The sequence below is a fragment of the Oryzias latipes genome, chromosome 3 (genome assembly GCF_053564925.1).
Source record: "Oryzias latipes strain Hd-rR chromosome 3, Olatipes_Hd-rR_3.1".
In the NCBI taxonomy this organism is placed as follows: Eukaryota; Metazoa; Chordata; class Actinopteri; order Beloniformes; family Adrianichthyidae; genus Oryzias; species Oryzias latipes.
The window spans coordinates 28437227-28463628 of NC_136239.1; the positions used below are offsets into that span (position 1 = coordinate 28437227).

The 26402-nt window shown below is 39.3% G+C and overlaps 2 protein-coding genes across 6 annotated transcripts in view; one reads left to right on the plus strand and one right to left on the minus strand.

The window, feature by feature from the left end:
- Positions 1-17513, minus strand: part of itsn2b (intersectin 2b) — a 30218-nt gene extending 12705 nt beyond the window's left edge. The window contains exons 1-22 of one of the 4 annotated variants that reach the window (XM_078944581.1): positions 17125-17264; positions 16949-17045; positions 10582-10641; positions 10254-10346; positions 9326-9389; positions 9025-9197; positions 8681-8827; positions 7788-7842; positions 7580-7665; positions 6808-6871; positions 6028-6165; positions 5810-5880; positions 5367-5629; positions 5073-5222; positions 4837-4977; positions 4567-4654; positions 4188-4327; positions 2642-2799; positions 1700-2520; positions 1451-1572; positions 1113-1343; positions 487-680 (exon numbers count right to left, since the gene is read on the minus strand). In XM_078944581.1, the coding sequence (XP_078800707.1) occupies positions 487-680; positions 1113-1343; positions 1451-1572; positions 1700-2520; positions 2642-2799; positions 4188-4327; positions 4567-4654; positions 4837-4977; positions 5073-5222; positions 5367-5629; positions 5810-5880; positions 6028-6165; positions 6808-6871; positions 7580-7665; positions 7788-7842; positions 8681-8827; positions 9025-9197; positions 9326-9389; positions 10254-10346; positions 10582-10588 (3206 nt within the window). In that variant the 5' untranslated portion in view covers positions 10589-10641; positions 16949-17045; positions 17125-17264. Of the gene's footprint in view, positions 1-486; positions 681-1112; positions 1344-1450; positions 1573-1699; positions 2521-2641; positions 2800-4187; positions 4328-4566; positions 4655-4836; positions 4978-5072; positions 5223-5366; positions 5630-5809; positions 5881-6027; positions 6166-6807; positions 6872-7579; positions 7666-7787; positions 7843-8680; positions 8828-9024; positions 9198-9325; positions 9390-10253; positions 10347-10581; positions 10642-16588; positions 16694-16948 lie in introns of those variants that run through there. The other 3 variants (XM_011492422.4, XM_078944582.1, XM_020699591.3) reach the window with 3 other exon arrangements.
- Positions 17514-17851: 338 nt separating this feature from the next.
- Positions 17852-24833, plus strand: gcfc2 (GC-rich sequence DNA-binding factor 2). 2 transcript variants are annotated; one of them, XM_011492436.4, is made up of 19 exons: positions 17852-18243; positions 18456-18560; positions 19348-19430; positions 19461-19581; positions 19723-19974; positions 20182-20282; positions 20475-20602; positions 21263-21446; positions 21726-21849; positions 21957-22005; positions 22115-22203; positions 22349-22548; positions 22627-22774; positions 22977-23098; positions 23180-23256; positions 23803-23869; positions 23960-24103; positions 24203-24339; positions 24569-24833. In XM_011492436.4, exons 1-19 carry the CDS (start codon positions 17931-17933, stop codon positions 24699-24701), a joined length of 2577 nt encoding a protein of 858 aa, XP_011490738.1. In that variant the 5' UTR covers positions 17852-17930; the 3' UTR covers positions 24702-24833. The 2 variants fall into 2 exon arrangements, with proteins under 2 accessions (XP_011490738.1, XP_011490732.1); XM_011492430.4 differs by having other exon boundaries at positions 19348-19581.
- The last annotated feature ends 1569 nt before the right edge of the window (positions 24834-26402 follow it).

Below are 26402 nucleotides of genomic sequence, written 5' to 3' on the forward strand. Positions count from 1 at the left end.
AACACATGGAGGGTCAATACTACAACTTTTATTGTTTTATTCTTTGCCTTCCAGAAAAGCAGTAATAGTGGGTGTGGTCTACAGTAAAATACATCCACAGCCTTGAAGGAGGAGCTACTTAGAAACACTTTATCAAGAGGTCAAACTCGCTGAGCCGGCTTCAGCTTTCCAAGCTGAAAAGCATCACAGCAGACTGTTCTAGACTGCTGTGATGCTTGTCAGGGTCACAGACCAAGAAAACTAATTTACGTGCACAAAGGAATGATACCAGCATCAGTTTAAGCTGCATGTTCTCTTGTCACATGCTGGTTTACATCAGATCCTGCTGCTGGGCCTCCTGCTTTTAAATATCTGTGTCCTGGTTTTTTAGATCTCTCTGCATGATGGCCTATGGATTTTTCCCCTCGTTGTGTTTTTTGTCCCACAAAGCAACAAAGCCTCTCCTTTGAACCTAGTATTACACAATAAAAGTAAGAGTGTACTCACTCTGAGCTGTCGTCTTCTCCCAGCACCGACACATATGTCTTGGGGAACCAGCCCCGATCACCGTTCAGCTCGCCCAGCCACCAGTTCTCCTGCTGCTCCAGAACGTGAATCACGTCATCCTTGTTGAAGTTCAGATGGTTGTCTGTTTTTGCAGTCCATGAACACAGGGCCTGAGCCAACAGGCTCACTGTTGCCTGATGATGTAACAGAGTGACATTTGAAACATTAGTATACTGGTGTCGTAAATGTCTGTGGTACAGTGTCCTGTCATTTGCAGTGAGGTCAATAAGTATTTGATCACCCTGTGATTTAGCAAGTTCTCCCACTTGGGAGGGGTCTAAAATTTTCATCATAGGTGCATTTCCACAGTGAGAGACAGAATCTGAAGAAACATTCGGAAATCACGTTGTACGATTTTTTAAAACAATTTATTTGTATATTACTGTGACAAATAAGTATTTGATCACTTGAGTTAAACATCTTTAATATTTGGTACAGAAGCCTTTGTTAACAATTACAGAGGTCAAACAGTTCCTGTAGTTCTTCACTAGGTTTCTACACACTGCAAAACAGACAGCAAAAGGTGAAGGATTTTGCAAAAGGTTTCTTCAGAATAAAGATCTCACCTGTCCATGTGTCTCAGAAGGGGCTGAGCCTAGAGAGTGTGTTGGTGTGAAGGCAGACTTTGAGGCGTTGGAGAGCTGTGCTTGGAGGGGCATTTTAGCAGGAGCGGCAGCAGAGTTTTCAACTGAGGTTGATGGACCCACTCTCTCAACATAGCTCTCTGGGAACCAGCCCATCTTTCCCTGGCGGCTGCCATAAAGCCAGCCTTCCTCCTTCTCTGTCGTCTCATCAACCTGTTTAGGCAGGAAGAGTTCATGATTTGGATGTGATCTGGAAGAACGACTAAACCAAATGACAGGGTGAAATGTGATTTGCTGGGATGTGGAAATGTCACGTTTACCTCGATGATGTCTCCTTCGTTGAGGCTAAGCTCCTCATTGTTTCGAGGAGTGAATGGGTAAAGAGCTTTGAAGGATGTGAGCGCCGCAGACTTCCTGTGCTGTGTGGCCTTCGGCTGTCCACCTGAACAGGAAATACGACAGGAAAAAAAATCTATTAACCTCAAATGGTTTCAATCAGCTGAACCACCACAGAGGAGGCGCTGACATGTACGGAAAAGTTGGAAAGTCTGGTATTGTTTGTCTCTTACCCTTCCTCTCCTCCAGCCCCCGCAGCAGAGCTGTCAGCTTTCCCTGAATGTCCAGCTTCCCACCGTTTGCTTGAGGCTGACGAGAAGCTTCCTCTTCCTTCTTTCTCTTCTCCTCTGCTTTCCTCTTGTGTTCTTCCTCTTCCTTTCTCTTTCTCTCCTCATCTGCCCTTATCCTGTCCTCCTCTCGCCTCTTTTTTTCTTCCTCCTGCTGTTGTAGTCTTCTCCTCTCTTCCTCACGCTTTTTTCTGTCTTCTTCCTCCTTCTTCCTCCTCTCCTCCTCCTGTTTCCTCTTTCTCTCTTCCTCTTCTTGCTTTCTTCTCGTTTCAGCATCTCGGAGAGCTGCTTCCGCTGCCCTCTGTCTTCTCCTCTCCTCCTCTTCCTTCTCTCTTCTACGTTCTTCTTCCTCAAACCTCTTCCTCTCCTCTTCCCTCCTGTGCCGCTCCTCCTCTTCTTTCCTTCTCCTTTCCTCCTCTTCTTTTCTTCTTCTCTCTTCTTGCCTCCTCTCCTCCTCTAATTTCTTCCTCTCTTCCTCTAATTTCCTTCTTTCTTCCTCTAGCCTCCTCCTCTCCTCCTCTTGCCTGCGTCTCTCCTCTGCCCTCAGACGTTCCCCCTCCTCCCTTCTCCTTCTCTCCTCCTCCTCCCTCTTCCTCTGCTCAGCCCGTTCAGCCTGTTCCATAGCAGCCTGGATGAGAGCTTGTCTTTCTTTCTCCTCTTCCTCTCTTTGTTTGGCCTCCCTTTCTTCACGAAGCTTCCTCTGCCGCTCCTCCTCATCTCTCCTCAGCTTCTCCTGCCACTGACGCTCCTTTTCTATTTGAATACGCCTGCAAACATAAAGTCAAAAATGACTGACATAACCTAACAAACAGGTTCAACACTACAAAGGTTATTTCAATCTTTTTCCTCAAGTATCATGACATCTTTGAAAATGATGAAGCACTGTACTTTTGTCTTTCTTCCTCCTCCCTCCGTTTCCGTTCCTCTTCCTGCCGTTTCCTCTGCTCTTCCTGTTGCTTTCTCTTCAGTTCACCTTGTTTCTCCTCTTTGATTCTCCGCAGATTTTCAAGTGCTGCCTGTTGCTTTCTCTGGCTTTCTCTTAGATCCTGAGAAATGTTAAAAAGAACATGTTTACAAAACAAAAGATTTTTGTTTGAGTGGGTTATGAGACATAAAAAGAAAGTACAGAACCTAAAGGATGGAAAAGTGTAGACTGCTTTGAAGGACATACAGGAGATGAGAAATTATAAAGAAAACAATGGGACCTAAAGGGAAAACCTTTAACAGGTAGAAGAGGTTACGGAGGCAGCCCAGAAGACATAAGACTGCCTGAAGCATCGAGTCTTCAGCACCCACATTCTGTAAAGCATGGGACACAAGGTACAATGGAGGAAGGCAAAGAGAGGAAAAAGTGAAAAATAAGAGACACCTGAAAGTTTTAAAAGGAAAAAAAAAGAGGAAATGAAGTTTAAAGGCAATAAAGTAAATGTGAAGAAAGTCAGGAGTCAGAAAAATATTCTCTATAAGGTTGATAACATAAGGAGAAACAAAAACGTATAGGGTAAGTACTGCGAACTGCTTTGTTGTGCAGCGGATTGTCGAAAAATAAAAAAAGCATTGTAGCTGACAGATTTGGGCTCAATGGAGTCAGAGCACAGTGAACGCACCATGCAGAGACGTCTGCCGGCCCTGGGTTCTGTCATTCAACCTGTTGTTTGCAGTTTTTTGGTAATTAAGGGAGGGTGGGGGGTGGGGGGGCTGGTGCATGAGACAGCATTAAGGTGTCTGAGGAGCGCAGCTACACTTTTAAATCAAAAAGTAACACACACACACAAAAAAAGAAATTTTTGGGGAGCGTTTCTGTTGTTGAGAGGTGCTGGTGAAACCTGTACAGTGTTGATAACATCCTACAGTAACTTCAAAATAAAAGACATAAAACAGAAATGTCTTGCGTTGAATGACAGAAGCCAGGGCAGAGGAGCGTCTCTGTGTGCGTTCACTGAGCTCCTGAAATTAGCAGACCCAAAGAGCCCAACTCAGTCCCATACAACCTACTTTTGGCAAAACAAGGCAGTTTGTCAGAGAAAATGTCGAACACAATTAAATTGAATCATTATTAATTGATAAGTTCTTCTGGTTTGGCAGGGGGTATTGCAGAAATAAAGGGAGGGCGGATAGTGCATGAGACAGAGTGGAGGCGTTTAAAGAGCTTAGACCCACTAATACATTAAAAATGTACCCAAATACAACAACTTTTGGAGAGTGTTTTCTCCTGCTGTCTTTGTTGTTTACCAGAAAATAAAGAAACAATCTCAGCTTCTCAGTGTGGGAAAAGGAGAGAGCGACGCTACAGAATATTCTTCATTTTCTGGTTAACGACATTTATTCTCGTGATATTGAGATGGTGGATCTCGCCATTACGAGGAAGCGGTAAAAAAAAAAAATAAAGTAAAAAGTAGGGCAGGCCGTTTTCGGCTTCTGTATTAATGCATACCTGCATATCTTTGTTGTAGCGCTCTATCTCTGCTAGTCTGGTGGAACTCTCTTTCTCCAGAGCTTCCAGTTGCTCCCGCAGTTTCATACAGGTCCCTTTCTTTTCTGCAGCAGTCACTTTCATCGTGGCTATGGATGACACTAAAAAGAGATGGTTCACCATTAAAGTCCAGACCGAGTTAATTTGGGGATATATTTGTGTTGGATTTCTGCAAAAAAACACCTTACAAACTTACAATTTGTTATTGTGAGTTGTTTTATGTATGCAAGGCTATGTTTATGTCAAATTCCATATTTTTTGTGTGTTTTTTTCATCTATTCATGCATAGAAATTGAATAAATAATTTATTATCGATGTCAATTGTTCCCTTTCTACTAACCAGGCAGGTTATTCACAGCCATGTTTCTCAGTTTCTCTGACAGTCTCTTCTGCTCCGGGGTCAGCTGAGACAGTTTCCTCTGAAACTCCTGACAAACAGGAAATGGAAAAAAAAAAGACATCCATCACATAAGAAAACACAGTCAGAGGGCAAAAGTCAACAGACAAGTTTGTTACAGCTACTAATGGTTGATTAAAATGCTGTCAGACAGCACCATGAAAAAACAAAAGGACTTTAATAACATCGAAACAACAACTCAAAAAAGCAGACCTCTATTTGTTTTTGTAGACTGGTAATGTCCTGCTGGCACGTTTCTTTCCTTTGGTTGGTTAGATCCAGCTCAGTCTTCTGAAGCTTCTTCTTGTTCCGAATGTCTCGAAGTCGATCTGAGATCTGTCGGTGTTTGTTACCCTGGAGCACAGATTGGATGGAACATTAGGAGTTGAATTCTTTTTAAAGATCAGAAAACTTGGAAAGGTTGACAGTGTAATCTCTTAAGCACTCACCACAGCCTCCAACTCCATCTCCAAACTCCTCTTTTTAGCCTTCAGTTTGATAATCTCATTCTGCTCCTGTTCCTTCTTCTTCTGCAGGTCACTTCGCCTCCTCTTCTCCAACTCCACTTTTCTCTGACGCTCCAGTTCACGTTGGGCAGCCTAGAACAAAACAAAGGTGGCAGTGGTGCACATCAGCATAAGACCCGGCCTGCATGTCTCTCAGCAGAGAGTATAAAAGCTAAATGAGCATGTGTAGTGCAAGCAGGGCACTAATACAGTAATACCCCAACATGTGGGCTTCACCTCTTTTCTCTCTATTTCCCTTTGTCTCTCTTCTTCCCTCTGTCTCTCCAGTTCCCTCTGTCGCTCCAACCTCAACTCCTCCTCTTTTTTCCTCCTCTCCTCAGCTTCCCGGGCCTCCCTCTCCTTTCTCTCCTGCTCCTCCTTCTCAATCTGAGCTTTCCGCTCCTTCTCTTTCCTTTCTGCCTCCAGGAGGGCCAGTCGTCTTTTCACCAGCTCAGCATTCCCTTGCTCCACGTTGGCCTTGAATTTATCCTCAAATGACACTAAGAAGATGAAATAAAGTTTTAGTGATGTCAATGTATTCTTACAAGTTTAAATGGTCTTTTTAATGAAGGTTTATTACATCATTTATGATTTATTTTTTTACAAGTTAAGAGATTAACCTTAATTCAAAGTTAAAAATAAGAATGATCACACAATCCTAAGTAAGAAAAGGTACTAACAGTTGACTTTGGGTTTCTGCGGAGGCTGCAGGTCCAGTTCTTTGGTTAAAGGTGGCTTTGGGGAGGAGCTTCTGCAATGCAAATGAAAAACAACTTTTCAGAAGACAAATTCCAGCATACCAGTGAAATAAACATATGTATATACTCATCTCCTGAATGCTTATAAAAAGATGGGGATCTTTTATGTCTAAAGGTAACTTTTTTTAGCATCTGCATACCTTAGTGTAGGCGGGATCAGCTCAGGAGGCAGTAGCGAAGGCAATGGCTGCCCACTCTTTGCCAGGTCCACGAGATGCATTGCCAGAATAAACTCTTCTGCTTTCAGATTACCATCCTTATCCACATCTGATAAATTCCTGCAAAAGTTTACAGATTGGAAAAGATTTTTCATTATTTTACACATCAAACAAGGCTGTTTACTTCATTTCATTTAAACTCTATTTATTTCATTTTAGGTAATATACAGTCAAGTCAATTGTCTCAAGATGCTATAAAATTACTTTAATCAATGGCAAAAAGATCAAATATTTGGTATGTGTTTTAGTAGAGTCCAGATTAGCCTTTTTTGATTTTTTTTAACAAGGATTCTGTTTAAAAATGACACAAATCTATTGACACGTGCCCAACAGTAAGGCTTCATAAACACTGTTGAACCGTTAAAAACGCAGCAAAAAAAAAGTAACACAGCAATGAACATTCCTCTCCAGAAATATGTTTTAACGAAGAATTTTAGCCACAGTGAGCTGTAGCTAAAAACATAGCCAGGAATTTCTTGCAACAGCTTTATTAAAATTATTAAACAACAGCATTTTACAATAGGACGTTATTGATCACAAAAACAAGAATACCTCTGGTTACAAAAGAATATCTTAAAAGAAAGAAATACTATTACATTGGCTCTCGTGAAATGATAAATCTTGCCTTCTATTTCTACACCTGAAAATTCCTTTTGAGCAAAGGTTTAAAGCAATAATAATACAAACAAGCAGAATTCTTACCAGATGGAGGCCAACTGTGTCTGTGATAGCATTGTGGTTGCCATGGCGGATCTCACCTGCAGACCTGAAAATATGAATGAGAGATGACAGAGCTGTGTGGATAGATGTGTGGGTGAGGAAAAGGAAGAAAGACATGATAGGGTGATCGTGTGAAGAGCCTTGAAAAGCAAGTGTCGCAGTGAAGTTAAAGAAGTCTGAGATGATCCAAACAGTCTCACGCATCCCTGCAAGATATTTCAAGCTGATCTTGAATGAGTGTAGCCATACAGCAGACCAGTGAAAAAACAAGACTGTTAAAGCAAAAGTAACTACAAAATACATAAAAACAGCATAACCACATTAACAGAAAAAGAAGCTGTGTGATTTCTCAAATGTAAAAGACGAAAAAAGCTATTTGACAGTAGGGGGTAAATCAATTCGAGCTGAAGTGAATGAGTGCCAAAGCGTGTGTGTACTTGTTCTTTTGTCATTTATTTACTCGTGCTTTTTTTTCTTTTTTCTGGAGGGAAACGGGCCCAACAAGGCTCACTGAACAAGAAGGCAGATACAAACCCGGCTCTGTGTGCTAAGAAACCTCCCGAGTCAGAACACACCCACCAATAAAGCCAGCTCCTGCTTTGAGTTCACTGAGGCTTGTGTGCCAGGCTTTATGAACCAACACACAAAAGTGGGAGTGGACTATAATGAAATCTGTGACGGCATCCACGCCTGTTTGCCCCACAATGCTGTGCTTTGTGTGTGAACTGTTCACTGTCCGTGCAGGGTTTCGTACCAGAGAGATATCCTTTCATCTGCTTATCCAAAATGTTGAACTGCTGTCTGTACTTTAGCCGAGAGGATTGTGGAACAGCCCAGTCACTAGGAACAGCAGACATGAGGAACTTCATCAGTGGAGAAGATGATGATGAAGAAGAGCTCATAGCAGATTAAACCAAACCAATGATAGAATCTGCTTCAGGAGTTCTGTGTTAGCATTTTACCTGCTAGATGCCAGGTCCAGCGGTGATGAGGCGTTGATTCCAATTAGAGGTAGGCCTGAATTACACACACAAGTTATTACAGATCATTCTACAGGAAACTGCAACACCTTTAAGGTTCTCTACTTTTTATTAAAATGCTTAATGACACTTATATTAAATCAAAGTATTGCTTTTTCTATGTCCTAGATAAAAACGAAGACCTGTAGAGGCTCCATGAAACAATGGTTTGTAGTCCATTGAATGAACAGGATCAGAAATGGTCAGACTGATTAAATAACTAGGAAAGTGGTGACTAAATGATAGATTCCCTTTTATTTTAACTACTCAAACTACTCAGACTCTTTTTCCACCCATCTTTTAAGAGTTTTACTGTTTGTCACTCAAATCATTTAAGACAACTCTGAAAAAAGTAAAGTGGAAATGTTTGACTTTTTATAAGATCCTCGCCTAATAAAAAAAAACCTTTTAGAAGGTAGCATAGCTCTTTTAAGCATGAGTGTCAGCAAATCACGGCTGTTTTTTATCAGCTGCACAATGACGGTGCAAATTTTAGGGAAGCTGGTTAAACAGGCTTGAGAAGCAGATCAGCAACTGCGACAACAAAATCAAAATTACCTTTCAAACCAAATGAACCCCCTATAGGAAGGAGCTTCAATGCCAATTTTTGCAGCTAAAATCAAACAACTTTTTTTCCACTGTTCTGTAGGTTTCAGTCTCCCTAAAACTGGCCTATTCTTTGCTCCACATCAGTCTCAATGATACATTCAGAAAACACAAAGCAACCTTCAACATCTTTGTTACAAATACACAACATCTGAATTGATTTTCAGAGCATTACACAGGCATTTTAACAGGTTAGTATAAAAAAAAAATGAAATGAGAGTCACAAATACCAGTAGTCAAGGCTCCAACCGGCATTGGTTGAAGAATGGTACCATTCAATAGTGGAGTGCTGAGACCAGGTATCTGGGAGAGTCCAGGGTTCGACATGGGGATGGGAGTTATTACAGGGCCGTTAATTATGGTCATTGGACCCATACCTATGACAGCAAACCAAAATTAAAATTAGTTGATGACACTGTCACCCCTATTTGCCTAAAATATCCGAAGATTCTACTGGTGAATGTGTGTTAAATGATTGGGTCACTGAAGAAAAAAAAGGACACATTTTAGTCACATCCAAACTAAGCTCTGTGACCACACAGTGAATTGTTCACTAGCCTCAATTACAACATACCATAGGCAGGGTTGGGGTTATTAAGGCCGGAAAGCGAAACTGGAGTCTGCTTCATGATGATTGGTAGTGTTGAAGGAAGTGGTGTGCCCTGAAGTTTCAGTTTTATGAGCTTCATAGCAATGGAAAACTCCAATCTGTCCATTTTACCATCTTTATTCAAATCAGCCAGGGCCCTGCATGTCACAGAAAAAACATGATAGTGGGGGGAAAAAGGTCAGCAAAACGATAGAGTAAAGAAAAAATTAAATGTGAGCAAGTAACTGAGCACATAAATGTTTCTTAAAAATGAAAGTATTCTCACCAAATCTCAGCCAGAACTTGAGCAGGTAGACCAGACTGGAGGAAAAACGTTCTAGCCTGTTCTCCTACAGAGAAAAGAAAAAAGCAATGAGGAAAATAAAAGTAGAGTTCTCCTTTTGAAATTTGAGAACTATTTATTTATAAATGCCTGAACAGAAAATCCTATAGCGGTGTAAAACATGTTTCCCCATGTCTCATATTTTTTGTTTGCATGTTTATTTGTTCAGATCATCATCCATCCATTTTCTTAACCCGCTACATCCCTTTCGGGGTCACTGGGTTGCTGGAGCCTCTCCCAGCTACTGTTGGGCGAAGGCGGTGTACAGATCACCAGTCTGTCGCAGGCCACACCATCACTCCCACACATGCACACCTAAGGACACTTGGAGGTACCAATTAACCTGGAGTGCCCAAAGAAAACCCACGCATGCACGAAGAGAACATGCAAACTCCACACAGGGGGGTCCCAGTCAGCATTCAAACCATGGACTTTTTGCTGTGAGGTCACGTGTGGTTGCACCATGTTAAGACCATCAATCAAATCAAATTAAAGAAGATACGTGCAGACAGAAAGTGGAGTCGAACAACCTAACATTGTTCATCAGAGATTCGCCTCTGAGTTGTGGGCGGTACTGTTTGCGCGGAGTATGCCTGCCCCTGCTTCCCAGCATCCTTCTGTTAACACCATTTTCCGCAAGCTTACAAATAACACAAGTATTGACTAGAGCTGTGACAGTGTGGGATTTTTGATCACTGCGGTGATGAACCAGAGGCGGGGGCGGGGTATCGTCACACCCCTAGTATTGACACGCGTTTGTTAGTCATAGCAACCTGTATATAATCCATAAGAACAAAGGCAAAGGCTACACCTTTTGACATTAGTGTGATCAGTAATGTCATGGTTGATCTTGTGTTTTTTACATGCATACCTGTGATGTAGCCCATTGAGGGCGAGAGAGTGTCAAACTTCTGATCATGCTTGCCCCTCTCTTCTGGAGAGATTGCCCACATATTGGTGACACCTAGAAGCAAACAATTGGAGAAACTTTAGTCATACCACTGAAAAAGCAAACAAAGCCCTATAAAGACTAAAAACTAAAATTTTAACTGACTGGTGAAGTGAAAGTGAAAATTAAGACGGCTCACAGAAAAATAAATAAATCAAAAGCCATGTGTGTTTCTCTTTTTCTCTGCACATCCTGCTACAAAACACACAGCCCTCAGTTATTAATTCATAAGAAAGTGCAGAGGACTCACCATTCATATTTGCAAGTGGACAAACTCCTGGTGGTTTCCTCAGCAGCTACTCACAGCCATCTGCAAAGCACAGTCACAGTGCAGGCATCAGTTATTGCTGCAGCTGAGACGTTACAGCATCGTCTCTGAACCAGGGCGAGACTGAATCAGGGAGGGGAACACAGGGAGAAAGAGAGACAGAGAGAGACCAATTCTGGTCCGTCAGCAGTCATAAACAGGACTACTCCTGTTTTGCTCCCCGGGGAGGAGTCTGGCCACCTCCCAAACCTTTCAAATCACCGAGCCTGTTTTCACTGCAATTCACAATCACTCTATAGTGGAAAGAGATAAACCCCACAAACACCACACAAGCAAAACTAACAATCTGTCCATTTAAAAGCCTCAGAATTTGTAGCTTTTCTCTGTAAAACACAGTCAGCAAAGTTAAACCAAAAACCAGCAGTGTCCTCAACAGCTCGTTCAATGCATTGACCTGCAGTGTTAAAAGTTCATCTTTCATTTCACAGCAAACATCGCCCATCACCATAAACAAGACGTGAACTACACGTTTTCTAAAAGCCTTGTTCTTTAAACTAACAAGCCCACATTTACAGAGGCGAGTGGGTCACAGTCAAATGATTTCTGCAGGCAAAACATTACAATTTTATCTGCGCACAAATCTGAAAAAGGCCCTTTTTTGGGGAGTAGTGGCCACTGCTTCCTCACAAATTCATGTAGACACAAGTAGCAACAATGATAATTAAGTAAATTACAGAAATCACACGGTGATAGTTCCTACAACACAGGCCAAGCAAGAATGCAATTAGAGCATTTAAAATCTGTCACGTTCTAAACAAAAAAACTACAAAACACAGCAAAGTTTTGTTTAGATGCTTTGTTTAATTACACACAGTTTTAGAGGTTTGACTACATGTGGAATCAGTCAGCACTCATGTGTGAGAAGATGTAAAAACATATAGACAGAGAAAAAAAACCTTAAGGACTCCAAGTTCCACATGAGGGCTAAAGCTATGATTACTGCAAGAGACTTATCCGCGCATTAAACTAACATGATCTAGAACAAAACACGGATGATTACAGTGTTTATTGCAGCGGGTATGGCAGAACTTCTCTTATATGCCCACTTTCCATTCTCTTTTAATTGTATGCCAGAACATGTAACATCTTATTTAGGCCTGCACAATAAATTGCAAATTTATAATTATCGCGATATCAAGCTGTGCAATACGCAGATCGCAAAAGACGGCAAAAATTGCAATAAATGGTTAGCTTAAATGTGCCAAAACAATCTTATAACGGCTTGATGTATTTAATGAATCAAAACAATCCATTTATGCATTTGACCAATCAGATGAACGCCTTCCTGTTGTTGACCAATCGGAAGGAGCTCTGCTATGCTAGATGTTCGCCTCCGGAGGGTCATTTGGATTGTAACTTAAGTTGTGTTGACTTTTATTTAAATTAAACTGTTGCAGTAAAATGGAAATTATATTTCTTTGATTCTTTAGCCATTTGTTCATATACTGCAAGTTATATAGTCATCACAATATTGATCATTAATAGCCCATATCGCAAGTTTTTCTCATATGGTGCAGCCCTAATCTTATTTATTTACTTACATGAAAGGAAAATACTTTTTTGAACCCACACTTATCCAACACGTTCATGATCTATCGGGAAAGCAGCCCTTTCAAATGTAAACCTTAAAGTGTGATTTTCTGCCAGTAACAGACTATTGTTCCAATAGTTTCTGCTGTAAATCTCTAGTAACATGAAACTGTTTCAGAAAAAAAGATAAAAACTAGAAATGGAACCAACACTATAAACTGGAATGGGCTGCGCTGCATGCTTTTAGAAAACATCTGAGTTAACAGCTTTGCTGTGCACGAGGATGAACGACAACTAAGCTTGAGTTATAACCTGCTGTGATGCATTACATGACTTGATATGCCTTGTCAATCATGTTGAGTCACATGCACATGTGAACAGAAATTGCAGTTAGACTGGTATTTCATAAACATTGAAAAACATTTTTTGAAGCTGTGTTGGCCAATGCAAAAAGCATATCCTAAGAAGTAAATATTATTATGATTGCTTTTATTTTCAACAGTTTTTTTTAACCATTTAATTTACAACAGTAAAATGTTTTTCTTCACAATGATCTTTTCCAGAGGTTGAATAATTTCCTGGGAAGTGATTCATTGTAATTAAGAGTAAATTAAGAAAAGCTGAAAACAATGAAAAGACGGCATACATATGGAGGTTGTAAATATGAATAATAAGTTGATTCTTGCTTTAATTGAAGATAAAAACAAACTGTCTACCTGCTGGATGTCTATATGTATGTTGTCAGTGAAGTTTTGCTAACATGACTCTGGCTTTAAAGGATGATTGGGATTTGTCTTGAGTTTGCTTGTAATGTAGTATGCAAGTGCTTCCCAAGGCTAAATGAAATGTAAATGGTTGGACTGGGCTTCATTTTGATTCTAAATCAATCAAAACTAGTGATAAAAAAACAGACAAAACATAAAAAAAGTAATTTCATAATTGAGATATTACACCTTGTAAGTAAAAGAAAAAACGTTTTTCAAAATTTTCTCCTAACTTGGTCACTGATGAGTTGGTCCCCTGTTTCTGTCATCAGCCTGAGAGAGTCAAATGATAAGATGAACGGGGAAAAGGAGAGAAATTCCAGTCTTTTATATCAGCCCTTCCTGCCCACTGCAACACAAAGCATTTCCATGTCAAACATCAGCTGACTGGAAAAGATTGTGTGTTTTAGAGACAAGGGAAAGCTTTGAAGCTGGGAGGAAATGTCTAACTGGTGAAGGTAGACCTCTAATTATGGCAAGTGGATATTGCAGACTGGTGAGTGATTATTAGGAAGCAACACTGGTAAAAAATTAGGGAAAAAGTGGGTGAAGGACAAACAGTTTGTTGTGGTCTGGCTGATGGTCTCACACACGAGCAGAAAGGCAGTGTTGATTTGCTGCCTGCCATATGCTGCCCAACATCTCTGCTTTCTTGCCCCTCTGGGAGCTTTTGCTCCATAGGTTTATTTCAGTATCCACCCTATTTACGTTTCTAAGTAGATCTCCTAATTTAAAAGTCAAAACTTTATGGTAATTTCTTTATATTTGTCTTAATATGGGCTATAAAAAAAGCAGAGAAAAGAATATTTGTGGATGTGAAGGCTAAACATGTAAAGGTGAAAGGATGTTAAAAAAAAACCAAAAACTTACAGTTTGAACTTCTGGAAAGGTAACCTCCTAATATGTCACCCTCCAAAAACGTTTGAATAAATGAAAAGCCACTGGCAGCTTTCTTCCCGGAGACAAAATCAGAGTCGTTTTTGAGTTGTCTAACCCACTGACCAACTGACAATAATGGCAGACCAAGCTTTGCAAACCTAATGCAAATTCTTTCTGAAATCATGCTGACCATTCCCTGAAACTCTAAGGCGTACGTGTTCTAACTCGGGGAGGAGCTTCGCCCTACAAAATGAACAAAGGAGGCTCCCTATGTGTAATATGATCAACTCACTAGTGCAAATTCATGGTAATTATCAGCTTCCAGGGCCCCACATTACATGAAAACTTTGTAATTTATCAATGACGCAGGACGTTTAACAGACAAACTAGACCGGAAAAGCATTGGAGGGCAGCTGTGATCAAAACCCTTCTGAACTGCAGGGAGTGGTATACAGACATAGGGGCCACATTTATAGCAATTTCAATTGGAAAAAAAAGAAAAAGAAATAACCTAAAACCAGACTGAGTATTGCTCAGAGAATCTAGATTATACATGATGCTAAAGGCCTTAATTAACATGATAAATGTCCCACTCCAACAAATTCAGCTGCTTCACCCACAATTTTCTGTTTGATTTGAAAAAATGACAATAAACTTAATATGACCAAAGATCTTTTTGTCTTGTCATTTCAATGAATTTCAGCTTTAATAACCTGATGCACAAAGGAAATCAGAGCATCCCATAAAGTCTGGTTGTAAGGTGGAGCCTGTTATTTCTGGAGCTTCAGGTTCTCTACCATCAGCACTTCTCCACAGAAGCAGCTCTCACCTGCTGAGGATTTCATTTAGCCACATCCACACACGGACACATTAAACAAGGATGAGTCAGAAACGGCCTCTCTGCCTTGCTTTCTGTCTGTCGGTCTCCTACTCCCACCTCATACAACAAATGTAGAATTTGCATAAACAAAAGCGTGCAATCAATGCACCAAGACAACAATAGCTGGTGTTCGTGTCTTCCTCAACAAACCAACATCGTTTCTTTACACGTCACACATCAATCTCCTTCTGACAGCCATCATTTGGACTTATTCTGAGCTTATCTTTAATATGTGGATTTCTGATGGGCAAATGTTTACAAGGATGAGCTCAGCTATGACAACTAACAGTAACTTGAATTCCAACCACCTCCAATTATGGTGGTTTGGTATAAATCTTAAATAAAAATACTGTAAATTCTATTTTTACTTTTGGAGTTTTAGCATTTGTGATGAAAAAGGAATGTTTATTTTATTTTACCTATGTATTAATTTAGTTGGAAAGACTGAAATCTATCAGTCACTTCAGAAAAATATTATGAACAGCTGTTTCCATGGACAACAGAGCAATGGTAGCCACAGTCTAATTTCTCATTAAATAACAAGAGAAATATTTACATTAAGGAACAACTGTAGACAACTTATCCAGACAAACATCAAACAGTTTTTACTCTTTCAATCAAATATGAAATGGAAACTTAAATTGTTAAGTGGGCAACAAACTCACTTCCAACCCATAAGAGGCTGTTTTCATGGCTGATTGTTTTTTCTTTGAGGACAACATGCTAGGTGTCTGCTTTGTATCGTGCTAAATGGCTGCAAAGCTCTCTGTCTTTCAGTCAGTGTACACACAACACTGCAAAGTGTTTGATAAATAGTTGAACTGGCCCCGATCCCGGTCAGCTGCAGAAGCAGCACTTTCCAGCAGTAAATCCATCCCGTTTTCCTGTATGCTGAGTTTCCTGCAATTGGTACAAATTTGACATTCACATTACTTCATCAAAACTGCAACATATTCATACTTCGGAAGGAAAAACAAAGCCAAAAGGGTAGTCGGTCTTGTCTTTACCCTTCTTAGCAGAACACTGCCTGACTAACACGCTTCTTTCTTTCTAAGAAATGATTGATTCAGCGCTGCTGTGCTCACTGACCTCACACCAATGACATCAACTCTCACCACATTTCTCTGGGACTCCTGTTTTTTCTTCTGACTGTTTGAATCTTCACTCAATTCATCATGCTTCACTGTAAGTTTACTTTTGTTTCCTCATTAGCAGCTGCCAATAAGAGTCTTTAGCTTATTCTCTATGAAAACACAGACACTTGCTTCTGGAGAGTGGAGCGCTTCAGATTGGGCCTGACTAGTTGAGTTTTTTTGGAGCTTCGATTTGTTTTTCCTATGAGATGAGGAGGGCCTCTCCCTTATTTAACCTTTCTCTTTACCCACACTGATTTGTACATGTGCAAGAATATGTCAAAACTGGAGGAAGCACTGTGATATGCATCACGCTTTAGGTGTGTCAAAACACCAAATGTCACAACTGAAAGTCTTTTTTTTTAGTTTATAAAAATAACTGATTTCATTCTTTAAGGCTGTTGTTTTAAATGAGCCTTGAATGTGCTTTTGCCTAATATTTAGCTTACTGTAAGGATGATTTTCTGCAATGGAGCATTTTCCTAAATGAATTATAGTTTGAATATTACTGATGAAATGAAACACAAGCGGGATGGAAATGATGCTCTCATTAAATCACTGAATGACTGAAATAGCCCCAAACAGAACAATAAAAACATCCTAAAACACCGTCTTGGGGCTCTGTGTGTGTTTGTCCATAGCTGAACTGATAGGGTCACATTCCACGATCACTTGTCACCAGCCATTGAGACATGTCTGCAACCTGCTAGACTAGTTTCAACCGAAAGGTATTTAGGACTTACCGGCCAGTCTGCCTTTGAAAACCTTTCCCTCAAAAAGCGATTCCTTACAGACGCATCCATTAACAACTCAGTGAGGGGTGTCCACGAAGGATGACTATCAACAGAGCAGAGCACAGCTACTAGCTAAACCTAACTGCCGTCCCAGCTCGGTTCAAGGAGCATCACCGCCTCAAAGACACATTTTAACTCACATGATGATGATGATGTGGTCGCGCGAAAAGTGGACCACAAACAAAAACATCACAACGGAACTGAGCTAAAACATCTCGGACGATTAAAAGCGAGTCAACAGAAACTTTCAAATGACTACATGAAACGTACACTCGTGCTTAGATAAGCAAGCAGTTCTCGCCTACATACCTCATTTGCCACAGTAAAGGGGCGAAAACACAAACGTCCGAGCTTTAAAGTGACCCGAAATGATCCTCCACCACTTCTGGACGGTTTCCAAGACACACTGTGAAGTTTAGTATCCAATAAAAATGGAGAACCGTTCTAGAATCGTTGAGTTTTGGCCTCATTAAAAGTCTGAGAACCTGTTGCTGACAGCTCAGTGTGTCACACCAACATGGCTGACGACGAATGATCACCGGAGACTGCAGGGCGCAGTTAACGTCCTGCCGTCCACTCAGTGTGGGAGGAGAGACGGGCCCGTGAGGCAGGCGGAAAAGTTCTGAAGCGCTGAAGGGAAAAGCGACGGATGCAGAAGGCTGATGGGACAGAAAAGGAATCCGACTTTCAGTGCTGTAACCGAACGATTCACATCCATGTCTCTAAAGTCAACGAGGAATCTAACAATCCCAAAATTAACTAACACAACGGTTTAAAAAAGTAAATAAACGAATAAATAAATAAATTTTTGAGTAGTTCTCAAATTAGAAAATGTTTATTTATAATGTTAGACAAAAAAAAAAAGAAAAAAAAAGATATCAGGGTTGTTGAAAAGTGATTTAAACAAAAGCTGTATAAAGTCCAAATAAAGAGGTGAAAAATGATCATCGTTATCAGATAACAAATAATAATCGAATATGAATAATTACAAAAAAAAATAAAAAAAATAATAGAAGTAAAAAAAAAAACTTTAGATTTCAAGAAAGTACAAAAAAGTAAATATTTAGATGGCAATGACATTGATACATATTTTTTTCCAATATTCAGCTTTATACTCAAAACTTAAAAAAGAGGTCTAAATAAAAATAGCTAAATTATTGTGAATCAAATAGTCAAATTATTTAACTACACTATCCATAATGCATTGCGTGTGATTTGCGACGGTTTTCCAACACAGTGCCACACTGGTTTACTTCCAGTTTACGGCATTGTTTGGTACAGTAGAAGTAAAATGTTCAACAAGAAGCCCAGGAGAAACTTTCGGCAGAGAAAAGCGAGCTCCTCTGAAGATGAAGAGCAGAGAAAAGACAGCGCGGGAGAAAATGAAGACGTGAAAGCTTCACTGGTGGTAAACCCGCCGTCTAAAGCAGCGCCGGGTCGCGGGATCTCATGCAGCTCGAAGCGGGAAGCAACGCCTCCGAAGGCCGACAGCAGTGACGAAGAGCACCGAGAAGCCCTGGAGCTGACAGAAGAGACGAGGAATAATAAAGATGGGACTAATTGGAAGACAAACTCCGTCCTGAGTTTCTCTGTCGAAAAAGAAAGTGAGTTAAAATGTTGCTAAGATTTGTAAACGACAGAGCAACGTTGAGATATGATTGTGTCATGATATGAATGATATAGCGAGTTCATAAATCTGTGCTGCATATGCCATGTGTAATAATATATATAGCTAAAGAGTTAAAATAAACCTAAAATGCATGTTTGGTGTTATATAAAAGTCAGTTGAAAATATTTGGCGACTTGTATGTTTCAGATGAAGAGTCAAGTTTTCAGTTGAAGAGGACTTCTGATAAAGCGGTCCTTTTCCAAGTCAGGAAGAAGGAGGCTTTGCCTGCTAAGAAAAAACCATTCAACAAAGGTCGGATATCTAACTGTTGTTTTTTTATTTGCATGATTTTTTACTGTCTTCTTCTTTTTGCTTGTCATTGTCAAAATCATCTGACTTCATTCTTGAGCAGATGTTGTTGTAATTTGTATGAAAAGATTTTTTTTGGAACAACAAGCAGTTTGTAAACAACTGTGTCTTACATGTCTCTGCAGAACCAGACTATTTGAAAGAAGTCCTTTGAAGTTAAGATTTCATACATGCAATTTATAATAATTTAAACATAATATATAATACAGGGTCTGAATCTTACAAAGAAGTGGACACATTCTGGAGTCATAGTCCCCACTATGTTGGTATTTAATGATTTCAGATGCATTCATGCAAGAACATATACGAATAATGAAATCCAAAGTATATATTTAGTTAAGATCATTTTAAGACAGCTCCAGAAATGACATTTATTTATCTATTGAGTGCCTGTGTCCAGCCAATAAAAATACTTTATAAATGTATAACATCCTCAGCAAAGAAAAGCACAGGTCGGTCAGTGTAAGCACAAAAAAGGGTATCAGGACTTTTTGGTTAAAGTTCCTAAAACCAAGTTCAAAGTCAAATCAGCTGAGGTTAATTAATTTAAGGCAATTCCTTACACATTTCAACCTTTTTTGACAGTTTCTCATACATTTCATTAACATCCAGTGATTAACAGTAGTGCATCAGAGTCAAAATAAGTTATTCCACTTAGTAATTCATTAAATCAAAGGGGAAAATGTGAAGGTTAAACTTATTTTGAATCATATATCTCTTTACCCATCAGGTGGTGGAGATGCCCTGTCATCGATTTCCCCCAGGCATGATCACTGTGATGAAGCCTTGCCACAGTCTCCTGAACATAATTCCAGCAGTGAAGACATTAATAGTGAGGACACTAGCAGTGGAGACAGTAATAGTGAGGACAGTAACATTGATGATGACGGGACCAATGGAGGAGGGGTTGGGTCTTCCTCACCAACCTCCGAATCAGACTCCACCTGCTCTGCTCCCAAACCAAGTAAGTGTTAATGCGTGTCTGCACCTCATGTTGATGTCATACCAGAGTGTTCACTTTATCACGATTTGTTCCCCTAAAGCTTCATAAATCTTGGAATAAGGACGTTTCATGCTTGATAAACGGATTTGCTTCTTTCTGCAGTGGTTTTCCCTAGTGCTAAGGAGATTAAAGCAGCCAGGAAGCAGCGATCTGCCATCCGAGCCCAGAAGGAGTTTATTTCGCTGCGTCGGGACCACCCGAGCTCAAATGGCAGCACACCAGATCACTACAGCAGGGAGGACGAAGAGGAGAGAGTTGACGACGATGATGATAATGAGCCAGATGATCATGAAAGAAGAATTGAATTTGCTCCACGACCGAAGAGCATCAGGGAGAGGATTGCAGAGAAGTTAGGTATGACAGACCGAAGCATTGGGACATTTCTGGGGAAAAGAAACATGTTAAAAAATATGGGTCCTTCTACAAATAATTGTTATTGTACGTTTTAGTAAAATGGTCTAACAAAGTTGACCTAAAGAAGGAAATGAATATAAAGCAACTTGATCCTTCTCAGATGTTATTTTCTTTCAGCAATAAACACATTTTTTGTGTAATAAAAAGGTGGAAGTGGTGACAGTTTGGACGGATCGGATGAAGAAGACCAGGAACTTTGGGAACAAACACAAATTGGAAAGGGATTTAAGAGACAACCAGGGGAGCAGGTAAGAAAGGCTTCTCATCTGATCAAACTCAAAGTTTCATGATTAGCTGAATTCTTCCTCCACTTTCCCCAAATCAACTTGTTCAAAATAAGATGTGTGTTTAAAAAAAAGAAAACCCATAAAGTTATCTTATAGAACACTCAGTCTCTGCTTTTTTATAGTTTTGACATGAAATTCTGTTTTTGTGCTCAGAGTCCGTCTGGCAGTGACTCCAGTATCAACATCAGAGGAAGAAATAAGAAAAGATCTTCAAAAAACAAAATCCCAGAGAGTCTTCCTCCCATTTCTGTCTCAATGATCAAGAGAAGGATTGCTGGAAAGTTAGTTCATTATGGATGTATTTGTGACGACACTTTCACAAATTTAAATATTTTTAATTCCTAAACACTTCATATTTCAACACTTCCAAGTATTTTCTTTTTTAAAAAAGGTTTTCTGAAATGTTGAAAAACTAGAAGGAAAGAGTTAATAGAAAACATTCAGTCCACAGGAACTGATGATCTTAGATTAAATTGTGTAAAAATGTGGGTCTTTTCTGAGAACGTTTTTCTTATCCATTTTATTTACAGTTTAAACGTTCTAAATGCAGTGTATAGATTATCTACTAAAGCCTATAATCTCTCTCTCCCCATAATCTCTGTTAGATAAAATGAATAAGTAACATCTTGCAAATGTGAGTTTTTTTTGCGTTTTAGAAAAAAAAATCAAGTTTGACTTAAATTGGGTTTGTAATGATCATTTAGTTGCTGTGTTCAGTTTGAAACCATTGAACGTATCATCATAAATTGCTGCTGTTTTAACGATCTTTATTGTTTTTTTTTTTTTTAAATCTCCGTTTAGTTTAACTCTATATCAACAAATTTGAAATTGAGTTTTGTTTTAGGGGGTTAAAATATTTAGTTATGACCAGTAAGAATCAAAGTCCTTAGAGTTATCTAATTATAATTTTTTATGTTCGATTTTGACTCTCTCCTCTTCAGGCTGGATTCCCTGAAGGAGGTGCACAGAGCTCGGCAGGCAGAGCTGAGAAAAATGGCGGGAGATGTGGAGAACGCCACAGCCTCTCTGGAGCTGCTGGAGGACGCGTCCTCTGAGAGTCAGCTGAAGTTTTACAGGAACATGACTCTCTATATCCACAACTTGGTGGAGTGTCTCCGGGAAAAGGTTATTTATCATCTCTCAAAAAAGGAAATTTGTAACGAAAAAACACTAATACTAACAGAGGGTTTAAGATAAAAATGCTGCAAAACCAATAGCATTTTTTTATTGTTGCTAACAATTTGATTGTTCCCTTGGATTGTTGGTTCATAACTACAAATATGATCTTTCAGCTGTTTTATTTACCTGGTGTCAAACAATAAAAAAGCAAATTAACTTAATTTCCGACCAATTGCATTTTTTAAATCACTCAGCAATGTTTTTCCAATGATTTGTTGACTTTAGGTTGTTGAGATCAACGCTTTGGAACTGGAGCTGCACATGCTGCTGTCTGACCAGATGGAGGCGCTGTTGGCTCAGACACGAGGGAGGATTAAGGAGCAGGCTGAGCGCCTGCAGCAGCTCAGCTGTGAGTCTACAGTGTGTGCTGCTTTGTAGCACAAAGTAAACAGTTGAGTTTGCATCTGCAAAGGATCCCAGCTTGACTCATTTGTATGATTTGGTTGTCACTTTCAGATAACACAGAGGAGCAAAGTAGCTCCACTGTTGAAACAAACAGAAAATGGTGAGTTCAATAATATCCATGTTAAGTCTCTGCTTTGTGGGAGAAATGTAAATGATCTTTTAGCCATTTCTGACCTACATTTTTTTGTATTTTTTATGATGCATTTCAGCATCAAAGAGCCTCAATCTGAAGATTTTGATCTACCTGAAGATGCCCAACTTTCTCCTGAAGAGGAGGAGCAGTTGCAAGCAAGAATAGGTACGTCTAAATTAAATCTTCACCTTTTAATGTGTTTTTAAATCTGCATCCCACTACAAAATAGCTTTATTAAAACTTGCAGTCTCCCTTTTTTTGCATTTAAAAACGGAAAGTTCTATGTTCGTGGTTTATATTCGCACTCCAGCTGACATCCAGTCGAGATCCCAGGACGTGTTTTCCGATGTTCAGGATGACTTCTGCTCCGTCAAAAACATTCTGGCTCGCTTCGAAGAGTGGAGAAGATCCTACTCCGAGTCCTACCACAATGCCTACATCTCCCTGTGCATACCCAAGCTACTGAACCCCATCATTCGCCATCAGCTGCTGTCATGGAACCCTTTAAAGGTATTTCAAAGTACAAGTCAACACAGAACACTGCAAAGTCACAACACTGAATCCATTCTGTGATCATGTTTGATGTAGGAGTCGAGCTGCGGAGAGTTTGAAAACCTCCCGTGGTTCTCGGCAGTGGAGACATTTTGCCACGGTCACGGCCACGAAGAACTGGAGCAGATAGATCGACAGACACTGACCAGCACTATAGAGAAGACTGTTCTACCAAAGATGACAGGTAAAATGTTCTTTTACGCAACAGGAAACTTTCAGGTTTCAAGTTTACCCTAAAGTTTGAAAATAACTCTTTTACTTCTTCATCATTAATATTTCCTTCAATCAACTTTTGAGCTGTTGCTTTGAAAAATTCTTTTCTTTAAACTACATAAATGTTGAACACTAGAGCGTCATCGGTTTGTTTTTGTATGGGTGTCTTGCAGCTTTTGTGGAGCTGGTGTGGGATCCCATGTCCCACCAGCAGTCAGTGAGTCTGTCTGGTGTTTGTCACAGACTCGAGGAGGATTACTCCATCTTTAAAGGGGAGCAGAGTAAACCAGTCAAGGTGAAGCCCACACTTTCACACTGTTGCTTTCTAGGATGTGCTTTTTTCAATGTTTCAAATGTGTATGCATGTTCCATCAAGGGATTTATTGAGGCTGTCATCCAGAGGCTGAGGAACTGTGTGGATGAAGATGTCTTTATACCGCTGTATCCTAAAAAGTAAGTTTGTGTCTCCTTCCTATATGGCCATATTCAAAAACTTTATGTTCATTTGTAGTTTAAACCTTTGATTAGGGCTGCACGATATGAGGAAAACTCGCGATATGCGATATTGGTGATTAATATTGCGATAACGATAAAATTTGCGGTATATAAACAAACAGCAAAACAACCAAAAACATCATTTCCATTTCACTGCAACAGTTTAAAAATTATACTCCAAATGACCCTCGTCGACGTAGGAGGCAAACATTAAACATAAAAGGGCTCATCTGATTGATCAACAACGTAAACGGGTCCTTCCGATTGGTTAAATGCATAAAGGGATTTATTTCATTTGTTCAATATTTCAAGCTGCCATGAGATTGTTTTAGCACATTTAAAGGTAACCATTTATTGCGATTTTCGCCGTCTTTTGCGGTATGCATATTGCACAGCTTGATTTCGCGATCACGATAAATTTGCGGTATATTGTGCAGGCCTACCTTTGATGATTTTTTTTGGCTTTTTTTTTTCAAGCATATTTTTATTCAATGTTTTGTGTAGGTGTTTCGATGACGGATCTTCAGCTCAGTGTCACTTCAGGGATCAGCAGTTCTGGACCGCCGTGAAAGTAGGGATCATAAGACCGATCTTCCTCCGCGCCGCCTCGACCTTTTCTCACTTCCAGAATCTAATCAGAGATGTGTTGCGTTCTTCTCAGCTCCTAGGTAACATGGGCAGGTGGGATCTCCTGCTTCCTGATGCTGTTTTAAAGGAACTGATGCTGGATAAACTGTTGAACCGATACCTCATGATCACACTTTGCAGTCAGACACTGTCCAACAACACCCCTGCATGCAAAAAGGTATTGGATCTTTTCAGCAATGGTTTTGAATGTATTACTGGTATATTAGTAACCAGGTTTTCTTAATGTCATTGAACGCACCGTGTCCCTCCTGCTCAGATTGCAGAATCTCTCCCACTTTCATGGTTTGAAGGAGAAAGCCATTGTTTGCCTCAGCTGCAGAATTTCAAAAACCACATTGTTCAGGACGTCCACAGAATCTGCAAACAGCAGCCTCCTGGAGATCCAGACACCAAGTAAGATATATCCATATTTACACATTTAGAATCAGTAAACCCCATACAATAATATGAAAACCAGATACTTTCTAGACCTAATAAATCTTTTAATTAACTCTTAGATTAAAATATGTTTAAATAAAATGTTAACTGATGACACCAGTTAAGATTATTATCGATTTATATCAGTTCTATGCTTCCCTTCCATGTTTCTCATTCTTTTTTAAATATATACTGTCTGCTGCAGATCTGCTGTTGTTGAAGACCTCAAGGTTCTGAGCAGAATCAGGTGCTACGACTCCATCATGGATTTGGCGGGAAAATATCACTGCGAAGATGCCATCTATGCTCACCAGCTTCTCAACCAAGAGTCACAATAAAGCACAGCATTTGCAGTGTCACAGCAAATGTTTTTAAAGCAAACCAATGATTTTTCTATCGTGAACTTATATTTTTTTTTTGTATACAAAAGTTGTTTTTCCATAAATAAATATTTAAATTTAAGAAAACAATGTGATGTCTTGTTTATGGTCAACTGTTTTTAATGATCTAAAGAGACAAATAAGAATGTGCTGTCTGAGATCTCCATGACCCTGATGCTAACGCGGTTCCCTAAATCTCATGTCAATGGGAAAACTGTCTCCCGAGGCAGATTCCTGCCAGGAAAACCTACACATGCATGTAAACCCGCAATAGATTTGACTTTAGGAGCACAATAGAGGCCCCAGTTCCAGTTCTGCAGCTCCACTTGTGTTCAAACTAAAACCGATACTTATAAAAAACCTTTATAGTTTACAAACCCAGTTACATTTAGCCTAGATCTCTGATGAAGCTAGTCTGAGGAATACAAAACTTTTCATCTTTTTGGTTTTATTCATGAATTTAGCACAAAGCTATGCTCAACAAAAGACATTTTCAACCCAAACTAGAAAAACAGCTCTGAGATGACATTTATGTATTTGCAGCAACTCATTGAAATTGTTAAGGAGATGGAAAAACTGAAGCTGTGGTTTGATGTAAATAAGCTTTCACTAAATTTAAGTAAAACAAAAATGATGTTATTTGGTCACCATAAGGGTAAAAATATTGACATTGACATGCACATAAATGGGGTGAAACTTGAAAGAATTTAAGAAAATAAATTTCTTGGGGTCATAATTGATGACAAACTTACCTGGAAAGCACATATTAGCTACATACAAGCTAAACTATCCAGAAGTATTTCTGTCTTAAATAAAGCTAAACTGGTTCTGGACCACAAATCACTCCGCATGTTATACTGTACATTAGTTTTACCATATTTTTCTTATTGTGTAGAGGTTTGGGGGAACAACTATAAAACAACGTTACATTCACTTTCAATACTTCAGAAGAGAGCAATACGAATCATACACAAAGTCAGTTACCTTGAGCACACAAATAAATTATTCATAGAATCAAAATTACTCAAATTTTACGATCTAGTAGAGTATTGTACCGCTCAAATAATATTCAAGGCCAAAAACAACTTATTACCCACAAATATCCAAAGGTTATTTATTACAAAAGAGGAAAAATACAATTTTAGGGAAAAAGATACATTTGTCATACATAAAGCACGTACAAATAAAAAGAGATTCTGTGTTTCAATTTGTGGAGTGAAGTTGTGGAACAGAACTAGTAAATGCTTGAAACAATGTCCAAACATAAAAGAATTTAAATATAGATACAGGAAGATGATCATGGATAAATATGTGCAAATACAAAAAAATACAGAATGTCAGCATTTATAAATCTGCATACTTTGACAATACGTTTTGTTATTCATTTGTATGTTGTTTGGAAATGAAAATTACATGTATATATGTACATATACACTTGGGTAGGGCACTGGACTCTGATGGTGGGAAAGTAAGGGCTTAGGGTAAAGGGGGGTGAAAGTTTATAAGATTTTTCTTCTTCTCACTCCCTTTTAGGACTGGTGTTTATATCATTTTGTTTTGTATAATTTACTTGTCTTTTTCTTGTTTTTGTAAGTTTTGTCTCGTTCTTGTCTTATTCTGTTATTTTACATTTGTTTCACTAGTCCAAAATAAAAAAAG